Genomic DNA, 13,270 nt, shown 5'->3' with positions numbered 1-13,270 from the left:
AAACAGTTTGAGTGTAATTCTCGTACCATTGTGGATGAAATCACTCTTCTATTCGAGGATTTTGAATAAATAATTTAAATCGTGTCGAAAATTCAGTTGCAGTAGAGGACAATCCGGAACTTTACCAGTTTTCATCATCACATTTTTCTCGATGATCAACTATCTATACCACATTCTTTGTAAATTAGATGAACTAATATAATAAGACTTTTCGATGATGGCCTTGGTGGCACTGTTGTATAATTTACGAGTTTTGGAGGACAATTGCATGAAAGTACGATGCCATTTTTCTACCTCAAATTCAAGGCAATTAGGCAAGGTAAGGCTTTAATTTGTAAATTTTTAGAATTGTAGGACTTTCATAAATCCATTCGGTCACTCAAGATATCGATGGGAAGTGCCAAGCTCCTTTTGAAATTTTTTTAAATGTGGGAAGTCACGACACTACTTATTGCGTAACTAGGCCTTCTATTTCATACCATTTGTAAACCAGACGTAAGAAGTAGATGAAACTATTATTTCGAAAACGGCATAAGGCAGGAATTTCAGAAAAAACAGTTTAAGTATTTTTGGAGGTACTACGTCCATTACTTTGAATTTTCTCCACATGATAATAACATTAATAACAACCTAAATGGGGAAATACTGCGATTATCCCATTGTGAGCCGGTAAGACATGCCCCTCTATTTAAAGCTGTTATAAAATGCTGCTAACGCACTTGGACATGTAATTGATCTGACCATGCCATGTGATTTTCGAGATTGTTATTCACAACCCCCGATTTTTGAAAGCATTAGAAAAGATAACGGTGACATTGCCTCTAGATACACGCGGAATGATATCGTAGTTGAGTGTATTAATGAATTTAGAGCTACCAATGGTGATGGTTTTGGTTTTCGCACCATTGAGGATCATTTGGTTGTTTTTGGCACGTGGTAACAGCTTCAGCACCATGCTGGATTTTGCATATTCCATCATGAAAAGTGATAGGGATAAGGGTGGAGAAAAACAATGTCATGAAATTTAAACCCTGGATGAGAGTAGTAACCAAAATTACCGATGGTATTTACGTCGAAAACGCACATTTTTTTAAACTACAGAAACTTTGAGCCAAGCGCTCCGATTGGCTACAAGGGCTTGGTTCAAAGTTCCTGTTGTTTAAAAATGGTACGTTTTCGACCCAAACATTGATTTATAAAATTTTCTGAAAAAAATTTTGGCTCCTACTGGCTGTTATGCAGGGTTTAAGTTTCGTGACAAAATTTGTCTCCACGTTGCATAGGGTTTCTACTTAAGGGGAAAAAATCTGTTCTCGGGAAAGAGTTAAAGTGACGGCGTTGATAGCTCTCAAGATACTACGACGGAGAAAGTTGTGTGTCCCAAAAAACATGGCCAAATATTTCGGAATTCGCGGCTCCAAACGGTATTATGGCTAACGAGATCTCGCTATACTTTCCATTTCATACCATTCGACAGGAAACGCGTTCATCCCTCCTTTGGCAGTGTGTGCGACCTCCTTAACGACGAGAAACCTCCCACTTCCCACTCGTCCGTACCGAATTTTAAGAGGAATTCGGATCTATATTCCAATCGGAACTGTAACGATGGAATCGAGCTCTCACAGTCTTTTCCAGCTCTCTCTATATCCCTCCTTGAGTGAGCCGGTAGGGAATGTTTCCGTATTTTAAGCTGCTATAAAATCCTGTTAACACGTTTGGAAATGTGATCAATTTGATCATTTTATGTGAGACGTTTTTCATAAGACCTCCCAGATTAATGACCGCAACTCAAATAAGCATAGGAAAAATTAACAGTGACATTATGCGGAATGATGTCTTAGTCGATTTTATAAATAAATTTAGGACTACCAATGATAACGCATTTGGTTTTCGCACTTTACCGGATCAACCGGTTTTTTTACACGAGGTAATAACTTCAGCATCACGTTGGATTTAGGTTGTTCCATCTTGAAAATGAGTTTGGACCCTACTTGAGAGAGAAACATCTCTACCTGGGGAAATTTTGAAGCAATGCCTTTGATAGATCTCAAGATGTACAACGGAGAAACTGGTTTGTTAAAAAAATTGCCAAAATATTTCGGAATTCGCGCCTTCAAATGGCATAATGGCTAACGTGGCCTCGTCATACTTTCCATTTCATGCTATTCGAAAGGAAACCCGTTCATCTATCCCACGCAATATGTGCGACCTCCTTAACGACGAGAAAGCTCTCACTTCCCACACGTCCTTACTGAATCTTAAGAGGAATTCGGATCTATATTCCAATCGGAACTGGAACGATGGATCGAGCTCCTCGCGGTCTTTTCCAGACCTCTCTCTATCTCTCCTTTTGTGAGCCGGTAGGGAATGTTTCCGTCTTTTAAACTGCTATAAAATCCTGTTAACACATTTGGAAATGTGATCAATTTCATCATTTTATCTGAGCCTTTTTTTTCATAAGATCATCCAGATTTATGACAGCCACTTAAATGTGTATAGGAAAACTTAATATGATATTTTTCCGGATGATGTCCTAGTGGGATTTATAAATGATTTTAGGGCTACCACTGATGATGCATTTGGTTTCCGCACTTAACAGGATCAACCGGTTTTTTTTGACAAGAGGTAACAACTTAAGCATCGCGTTGGAATTCAGGCTGTTCCATCTTGAAAATGGGTTATGACACTACTGAAGAAAAAAACATCACTACCCGGCGAAATTTTGAAGCGATGGCTTTGGTAGATCAAGATGTACAACGGAGAAACTGGTCAGTTAAAAAAAATTGCCGAATATTTGGAATTCGCGGCTTCAAATGGCATGATGGCTAACGTGGCCCCGTCATACTTTCCATTTCATGCCATTCGAAAGGAAACCCGTTCATCCATCCCACGCAATATGTGCGGCCTCCTTAACGACGAAAAAGCCTCCCTTTTCCCACACGTCCTTACTGAATCTTAAGAGGAATTCGGATCTATATTCCAATCGGAACTGGAACGATGGAATCGAGCTCTCGCGGTCTTTTCCAGCTCTCTCTCTCTCTGCGGACCCAATTTGGGGCGATAGGGTCTCGAGGGTTTTTGGGAAGAAGGTATTTGTGTGGGTCCAAAGGATGGATAGGGTGCGTTATCCCCATCTTAAAGTGAGGAGGCCCTTCCTTCTCATGTAACCGTGGAAAGTGGCGGATGGAGTGTCGAGGAATTCGGTGCGTAGGGAATAAGTATATAGGATCTTGAGCGGATTTTCGAGAAGGACCGAGTGGGGATGTATAGGCGAACCTTTGGCTTATTGGAGTCCTCTTAGATGGTATTGCCAACTCGAGTCAGGTAGCCAATAACCAAGAAGAGTCGAGTGGATGAGCTAACGGCATGATAAGGGCATCAAGGGTCTTGTAGATATATCTCTCGGGAAATATTACAAGGCAACCTGGGTTACTTTCGCGTCCTAAGCGGTTGTTGGTGAAGTTGTTTCGATATCTTCTATTCATCGTGTCGCGGAAAAAAATCCTCAGGAGAAAAATCATCTCCATGATGACATATACTCTACAAATGGTAAATTCCAGACTAATACAGTTGATTCCGTTTAATGGGTCCACCGGTTACTTGGGGCAGCCGCTTAATTGGGGCAGATCTTGAAGAACAGAACCCAATAGAGGAATATACCACAGTATTCTCCGCTTAATTGGGACAGCATGCCGCTTTATAGGGTCATGAGTTGGCGACATAGACTCTATACTCGCGACAAAATTATTTTTTTTTGTTTTCAGAATACTATTTTTTATTTTTCTCCTTTGATTTACTCTTATTTTTCACAAATGTTTCTATTCTTGCCCTATTTTGAAAGCTCTTGTTGATATACAATCCGCAAGAGGATAGGACTTTTCTTTAATAGGACTTAGTAAAAGACATTCATTCAAAATTGTGAAAAATCTTTTTTAACTAAGTTGTTATAATTCTTAAAAATCATAATAAATTAACTAAACTCGCTGATTTATTAATCCAATTAATAGTTTAATAACCTTATGTTGCATTATAAAAATTATTTAGTCTTCTTTCTATCATTTGAACGTTTGTTTATGCCCATATACAGGATAGTTCGCCTAATTGTGGCAGCCGCTTAATTGGCGCAGAGTGCACAAGTCCCGATATGTCCCAATTAACCGGAATCTACTGTATAAAACTCAACTACCGATCATGGTTTCGGCCTTCTATGTCATTTTCAAGATCTTGGTCAAGCTTTAGAGCCATATATAAAAGAAGAGTTTAAATAAATTAATATAAAGTGTGGAAATTATCATTTGTAGCTTATATTTTATCATGGCCATATCGCTCTTCTTCATATGAGTGAAGGTGGAGACCATGGTGGTCAATACAGCGACACTCATATCACCGCAGGCGTGGTAACATTTAATTTAACTGCTGTAGTACTGCGATGTGGAAGGCAAAGGGAAACCACCACAATATAATCCCGACGAGTCGTAGCTACTCCAACTTTTAATAATCCGACATGATGGAATTCTCTCGGGTAAAACATTTCTGTGGTAACTAGTCCCCCATTCGGATCTCCGGGCGGGAACTACCCGAGAGAGTATATCGGACAATTGTGATGAAGTTATGAGTATAGGTGCATGGAAAGTAAAATGGAATGACCATGTAAGGAACGAGGAAGTGCTAAGAAAAGAGAAACCTCCTAAAAACCTGAAGCAGAAGTCGGGACAACTTAGTTGGCTACACATTGGGGCATGATGGCCTGATGAAGACATTCGTTGAAGGACAGGTGGAAAAGAAGAAGGGCAAGGGACGGCCACGAATGAGTTGCATAGGCCAGGTTATAAAGGTTATAAAAGAGAAGAAATACGTAGCTATGAAAAGGTAAGCGGTTAGAAGAGAAGAATGGAGAGCTGCGTCAAACCAATCTTAGGGTTGTTGACTAATGATGATGATCGCATTTCCACCAAGTCAAGCCTACGATTTCATAGGAAAAATTATTTTCATCGGACAGAAATTGAACTCGGCTCCCGGTCGAGGAACATTCTTTTACCCCTGTGGAATTTTAGTACCTTTTTGCATACACTAACTGGCGAGTCCGTGATGGCATTCTGGTGGTTATCACACGGTAATTACTCCCAGAAAATATCTGCTACATTATAGGCTCTAATGTAAGGCAAAAAGGATCCTTAAGGCATTGCTGGAAAGCCTGGTAGTTTCCAAATTTGAATGCATTCTCCTGGTTGTAACGTGAATTAATCGTTCTGATTAGTTTGATGAAAATTGGGCTTTATTAATACAAATACAGTTTTATGCTATCCAAATGAAGCTATTAATTTATAAACTTAGAAATGGAAATTCATGATTAATTTAATGCATACATATTTATCATAAATAAGTAATCCAATCGATTAAATTGAAATTATATTGCAAATTCCAGCTGCGATAATAATGTCGAAGAAAACTAGCCAATTAAAGCCGAAGAAAATGTAGTTTGATCAAGAATCCCAGTTTTGGATTTAAATGAAATCCTTTATAACTCCAGATTTACAAATCAGACTAAGCCATACATCATCATCATTATCGGCTGAAACAAAAAATTTTGCATAGAAATTTAAAAATCTAATTTACGCAGTTGAGTTCTTTTCGCTTCGATGTGCCCATATTGGTGTGGGATATTCATTGGAAGATATCACTCGCACGCGGTATTCCTCAGCGGCAAATATTAAATTTTTCTTCGACTCTCCTCTGATAATGATCCCCTAGTGCATGTGCATGCAAATGGTGAGAGTCAAACGGAGCAGACGTCATGGCTCTTTGGCGTTACTCTGGATGCCCGCGGTGCTACGGTACGGCTGCGGTGAGGGTAGGGTGGCGTAGGAGAAGTCGAACCGAACCGCGGAACTTGATTTTATGCGTAAGCTGTCCCGGGGAAGGAATTCGCGAATTTGCATGTATTTAGTACCTCTTAAAGGGCGGCAAAGACGAGTAGGTGTGTGGGAGGGAAGGAAATTTATCGAGGGATCTCATCCTAGCCTCATCAGTATTCCGGCGCCGTTTATTAAGGGTAATCCACTCCTCGCGGAAATATTGGCGGGTTGGGAAGAAGCTGTAGGCAATGCGACAGCTTTTATTTTTTCCTCCACGTGAGATAGCATATCATGTCAAACCGGGCTGATTTAAGAACACATTTCGTTCGTCGATATCAGTTAGTTTAACATGGAGTTTTTAATTTTTTTTTCAATCCCGCCGTGTTTTTCCATTAACGAATACGGGGAATTCGGTGAACCCCTTTTTTTATAGTTTCTTTAACTGTTAGCGAGTGCATCATTGGATGAACACTTTTTTACAGTTGTTTTTCGAGCACTGGTCGTTGGAGAGGAATGCAGACGGAGATAAATTACCCTTAATCCGGTTAACGGAAACTTCTTGGGTACAATGGAGTTCGTGCTTTTAGTTTGGGACAGGCATGGAATTTAAATGTTCCATTTGTTAAAGAGGTGGCGCTTTCATTTTTTCCCGAACTCCGTGCCTTTTTTCCTTGTAGTTTATTTATCCTCTGCAGTCAAAATGACCTGCAAACTAATTTCCGAATCTGAACCGGACGAGGATATCGAGGAATAAAAGGGATGAAATAAAAAACGCCGTTGAGAGCAGGACTTAGGAGTCCATTATGCCTGTGTCCCAGCATGAATTTAGAGGAATTACGACCCGTAAGGTTATTTGCTATTGGAAAATCATGTTCACGTTGTATGGAAAAAAATTTAAAGAGAAAGTCAAAATTTGAATGCTTATAATGTGCCAATGCTGTACGGTTCTGTAGACCATTTTATTAATGTGGCCCTTACCTATTAGAATTTTGCAAATGTTTTTTAAATATATTATAATTATTTATTGTGAACAATAGGAGTTTTAAATAACATTCACATTCGCAAGGAATTGTGCATAAATGGAGTGACTTTAGTTCAACTTTCCTTTCGTCGATAAGTTAGAAATACCTGCCTAAATCTTGTTTTGTGTTTATTATTTTGTACTTAAGGTAATACTAGGAATAAAATTTTTTGGAATTAAATTAATTTCCCAACGATTTTTTATATTCTATATTAAACTTTAATATTCACATTTGAGTAGGAAACTCGCCTGAGCGCAAAATTTGGGTCTATTTTGCCGTGGCCTTTTTTTCTGCTCATGTTTAAGAACGGGATATTTTTCTTTATATCAATTAGGCGTGACTTTATTTTGAGATTTCAGATTAAATTGACGGGGTCCGATAGTTTTCCCGTCCTGGTCTAAATTAAGTATTAATTTTAAAATGCTAAAACAACGCGATAAATTAAGGAAATATACAATTCTGTAGTTTGATTTTGAAAGTCACATAAGCTAAATATTTGCCGCCGAGATTTCGTTCATAAAAATTGTTGAAAGTTTTTCGGCCTTGCGCGCTTTGGTACTTATTTTCTATCAGGTACTATTTATAACTTTTTAGTCCGGTTGATGATAAAATGGCAAAATTTTAGCACTTTATTAAAAATTCACTGCTTCACAGCTCTTGGGTATTGACGAAAAACAAACTCGATTTTGACGCCACCCATCATTCATCTCAGAGCTAACTGCAAACTACTGCACTCACACTAATAAATATGAGTTGAGCTTTAGTGTATTTGATGTGTTTTTCGGTGCTTATTTCTCCATTTTACTATTGTATCTATTGTATTTTTCACCATGCGTTCCTACCTTTATTATTCACAGTTGATTTGCAAACACGTGGATAAAAAATGCACGACTATTTCAGCTCAAATATTTTCAGTTCAATTCCAAATTGTACAAACCTACGTTAATATTCGTTTTAATTCAACTTGATTAATATTTTATATGAGCGCCGTAGTTAACATAAAGATAACGCTAGACATTTTTTTAAAACTTTCAAATCTCATCCATCGCATTAGAAATGAGGCTAAAGTTGCGCTACTTTTGCATAAAAGACCCGAACTAAATTTTATCACCAACTATTCAAAATAAGGACATTAGCTTTGTTATGAACGAATAATTAGTGTAAAAAGCAAGGAAGAAATCAGAAACACTGGCACCGATCTTTTGAGGGACGGGACGTGGGGAACGCGTCCCCCAATATTTGATATTTAGTATAACTCTCTCGGAGAATATAATGATGTCATCATGAAAGTATACCATGATCCCCAGAACACCCGAAAGATCGTTTCCTTCCAAGTTTTACTACAATCGATGCCAATGATCAGAACCGCCCCAGATGCAGGCCCGTGCTGGGCCGCTGGGACACCAGGGGACCTGTGCGCCCTCCGGCCTGGAAATCTTTGCCACCCTCCAGTTCCGAAAGTGACAAATATTACAGTCAAGAATACCAACATTGAGCAGTTAACTTGATTTCAACGATGTATCATTTAACAGCATATTGAATACCGCCTTGAGTGAATAAAATAGTTTATAAATACCGCCACATCTCTCGTTAGTCCTCCCCCTGCATAGTGCTGGCGTCCTCTGACCATGGCCGTTCACACCCCTAAGAAGGGGTCCAACACGGGCCCAGTAGTGGATATAGAAAATAGGGGGGGCGCAAAAGATATCTTGAGTTGCCTTTAATTTTATCGTAATAAAAATAATCAAGTCACAGTCATAGTAAAAGAAACTTTTAATTAAAGTGATTATACACAAATTAAAGACAGCTGGAACAAGAAACTCTTAGGGCGGGCTCGCGAGGATCCACTCCCGGGGGCAGGGTCTGTAAGCGCGAGATTTTCACCTCTGCACCCAGAAGGAGGACAGGAAGGAGAAAGGAAGGAGGCGCCGCCGCGATAGAAGCCCGACGACGCCTCCTGGGACGGGATAGGGAAGGAAGTGACGGGACGAGGAATCCCGCACCGTCACAAAGGCGGGCGGGTCCTACCATCAGCGAAACCAGGCATCAGCCATTGCTATTCTAACAATTTTGGAGGATTATCCTATGAGGAAGAATAATCCAACGATCAAAACGTTAGGCATATAAAAGGCAATGCTATCTAATGATATAAAATAGTTACAATTGTGGTCCTGCAATGTTTGGCAATACGGGTGGACCCGCAAAGGAGAGGCGCGCCCCCCCCCCCCGCGCCCCTCATCTGTATCCGCCACTGCACGAGCCTGCCTAGAAGTATCCTTTATAGGCCATCTCTTGATGTAAAATTGGTTAGAGTTGTGAGCGAATGGGAATTGATGCAAATGGCGTGTACTCACGTTGATGTTCCTGCCCGGTTCGTCCTCGACGAGTTGCCGCGCGATATCCTTGCACGCGTGCCTTGCTCCCGGCGGCACTTTTCCGTCGTCTTCCCAGTATCTGCTCGCAGAGTGCGCGTAGAGAGCGGCCGGAGTGCCGTGTGTCACGCGCGTCGTCGTCACGATCCCCGTCGCCTTGCCTGAAATGCACGGGAGGTATAAATAATGAGAGCACAATAGAAAAACAAAAAAGATAAAAATGTCCTCAAAGTAAACACAATAGTCTCATGTACAGAGCGGCCACGGTGATTGAGCCTCAAGTTCAGGCCAACATTGAATCCACATAACGTCAGTATATAGATTCAATGTTGGCGACGTGGTCATAATGTTGGCCATTGCGGTCATAATTTGGATATCATAATGGAGAGGTGGTGGTTTTCTGCCTTAAAAATATATTATTGCGTTAGAAATATCAAACCTCAGGGGTGGAATGGTTATGATCACACAAAAATACGAGGACAAATGCCTCTTAGTACGCTAATATATTGCCTTGACGAATGCATTTTACTCCCCATGTTCTCTTTTATAGATGTATGTTGCCGAAGTGTCCTAGAATGAAAACTCCTTGTGGGCTTTTCTTATTTCTAATACCTCTTTATCACCTATCTTTTTCAAATGTCTTTGCTCCATGCCCCGCTTCGAACTGTTTTCGCTGTTCGTACCGTCTCCCAGTAATTAGAGTAAAGTAAAACAGAGATTGTATTTCCAGATGAAGTTCATTATTTTCTATCTTCATGTTACCGCAACCCACATTGTAACCAACCCATTTACTTTGCATTGCCAGTCTCATCGCTGATGACTTCTTTTTTATTGAATGCTCAATCATTTCCTCACTGTCTACGACACGAGTTATTGAAAGTCGGTCGAACATTTGGTTACTGAGGTTGTCAAATGAAGATGTCTCAATAAATTGTTTTAGAAAAAATTATGACAGAAATCAGTCCAAGTACATTAGTACACCACATTGGTATCACAAAGAACGTTACTAGCATCAAATCGTGTGAAAAATAGAACAAGGTAGGGGAAACGCACTACCATTTGAATCCTTTATCAAAATAATTCAGTCCATTGACCAGGATTATCTGTAAAGAGTAGTTACTTTCTTAACTTTGAATGGCTTCATTTGATCATACACATTGAGCAAATTCATAAAGATCATTACTAACCTTTTCTGTATTAATTTGTCTGCTCATGAAATTAAAGAGGTCTACCATGTTTTTAAACGAGATAAATGTAATAAAATCAAGTCCAATAATTAGTAAAGTGGAATATTTATTGATGGCACCTATGTTTGAAAGGAACCAACTTAGGAAAAGTTTGGAATTTCATAGTTTTGACATACCTTTTGCTTGTTTTTTTTTGCATTCATTTGGGACGATCAATCCGTAAAAGTTTACCTTTTTCTCCCAGTTCCCGCATATTACAAATGTAATTTTTTCTGTCGCGGCTTAGTCAACCGAAAATTCCACACGAATTACATAGGTTTTTCGATCCCATATAAATTTTCATTCCCGAAAAAAAATTTGAATATCGATCCATATGTTCATGTGACTTTTACAGAATGCAGAATTGAAGAAAATAAAACTATGAGCTCTTGGCCACATTTTTAATAGAGTTGCGTATTTTTTTTCAATGAGAGATTGCTTTTATACTGGGAACAACGAATTTGCATTCTCTCATCGTATCAGAAGGCCAAATTTAATCTGAACTGAAAAGCAGCAGTACATTCTGGTTTGCGATTGATGATGGCTCAATTCTTTAAATAACGTGGGGCATTTTATACACGTTCACATATTTCAGACGGGTGACTAATGGAAAATATCCATTTCCATACCCCTCCATTGTGAGGAGAAGGGTGATCTGTTATTCAAAATGTAGACCTGGAGAAAGCTTACAGAGATATCATTTGACATGATTGTATTTAATAAATCCCTCACAACCAAGTATTTAGTCGTCTATGGTTAATGTTACGATATTTTATTTTTGTGAAGTATCTATATTTACATACCAACATGAAATTATTTTCCATGGATATGTGTGTAAAATAAAAATGTCAAATTGAGCGAACTTATATACTTTTCATCACAAGCCCAGAGAATGTTGCAAATAATTAATGGACCTTGTCAATCTCTTAAACTCATCGTGTTAGAAGGGCCGTCGATTTTATTCAGCTGTCAGTTTCATATAGTAAGAATTTACATCAAATAGGAAATTACGAATAATCTAATGACTCCAATACGATGATGCTGATGGGATTATTAATCATTATTAAATGCTCTCCGGTCATTACGACATATTTTATTTCGGCTCTCACCTCATTATGCATGCATTATGGGATTGTGCGGGGACGGATTCATTATGGGACGGTTAAATTGGCCATTAACTGGATATAAATGTGCATGGGGTTTCGGATATATAGCCGTGTTCAAGCCTCGATAAACCATGGCCCTAGATATATATAAGTATTATAGAGCAATAAGTGGTTATTATGACGAATTTTTTCATTACTTATTGGTTACGAAACTGCCAATCATCTGTTACCACGAGCAAAGATCAGTCTGGTAGCAATGAGAAAGGTCTATAGTTCCGTAAAAGAAATTTATTTAAGTCATACAAGTATTTACGGTCTGATATAGTACTGGAACAGTTATTGGTTATAAAATGAATATATTTCACATAAATATTTTTCAATTATTTACAATATCATTATTATTTACTTCTGAGGGAAAAATTTGGGTGCTAGGTAAAGGAAGACTTGCGGCTCTGTTAACATATATTCTCGATTTTGGTGTCAATTTAGCCGTGTCTCGCAAATAAAACTCCCTGTATTGGACAGGGAAGTGTTCCAAGTTGTTTAACTATCTCACACCGGTGAAAAATCAAAGGGTATAGGCAGAGATACCGACGGCGAAGAATTGCACATTTTCTGTACAGATATGGATAAATTATTCATTTATTCCTGGCCTGGAGGTGGATGAGATCCGTCGCGCGTTATGAAGAAATTCGATGTGCGAGCATTTGTCGTACGTTCGTTAGTATGCTTTTATGCATAAATTTGAAGAGGAACTCATTTACGAATTCATAACACGTTTGCTCTGCTAACTGCAATAGTTATTTAGGCCTGCGTTTTTTTGTAAAGTTAAGGGGCCTTAAGCTTACATAATTTTCAGAATCGTCGTTTTGCTTGCACCCCACGCGTGTTTAAATATTAATGTAAGTTCTTGGTTAACCGCGATAGTGCGGTACTATGCAGACCTAATATCCTTTATATTAGCCTTATTTAATTAGTATTAGACTTGTGTGTGGAGAAGTAATTAGTTGGATTAAAATTAAATGAGTAAATACTACTGTGGATGGCAGGGATTTATGAAATGCATTCTTAATAAAAAATATTACTCGTATCTTCCCGAGCTGACTGAAACTGTAATTAGGGGATTTGGTGCATACATTACCAATGATTTTCAAATGTAATGTGTCTTGAATGGGGTAAAGGTGTAAAAAAAAACCTCTTCAATTCGTTGGCGACCTATAGAGACTAATTAGGTGTAAAAATATGTCATTCTTTTAAAGAATGACACGCAGCGTATCCTGCGCTTGTAGCCTTTTGAAATTCAACCGGCAGGAGTGTCAGCGCAGTGATTCGGTAAACCCTCCGTACTCATGTGCCATCGCGCGGATGCAACTTCGTCTTCCTTTCACTCCTTTCACCACAGCGATGAACCCGACACGTGGTAGTCTCTCGATTATGGACGTGGGAAAAAAACCATGAACGGCGTTGAGTGCTGTTTTTTTCTCACCACGCGTGATCGCTGAGGGGAGTGCGAGAGTCTTTTGTGTTCACTCCGCGATTACCTGTCGCCGTCGCAAGTCGCCACACGCTCATTCGCGAAAATGAAACCCTTGCGAGGGTTGGTACGCGAAAGATAGCGCTTAGAGTGTGTGGAAGAGAGTTCGAAACGGCCGAGGGGAGGTTTTTTTTTGAAGTGAAACTGATGACGAG

The 13,270-nt window shown here is 39.2% G+C and overlaps 1 protein-coding gene across 1 annotated transcript in view; it reads right to left on the bottom strand.

Annotated features, from left to right (window-relative positions):
• Window positions 1–13,270, bottom strand: part of LOC124158765 (alkaline phosphatase-like) — a 309,017-nt gene that overhangs the window by 92,955 nt on the left and 202,792 nt on the right. The window contains exon 4 of the mRNA XM_046534067.1: window positions 9,232–9,410. Within this exon, the coding sequence (XP_046390023.1) occupies window positions 9,232–9,410 (179 nt within the window). The remainder of the gene's footprint in view (window positions 1–9,231; window positions 9,411–13,270) is intronic.

The sequence above is a fragment of the Ischnura elegans genome, chromosome 5, assembly GCF_921293095.1.
Source record: "Ischnura elegans chromosome 5, ioIscEleg1.1, whole genome shotgun sequence".
NCBI lineage: Eukaryota > Metazoa > Arthropoda > Insecta > Odonata > Coenagrionidae > Ischnura > Ischnura elegans.
This window is presented reverse-complemented; position numbering and strand designations above follow the sequence as displayed.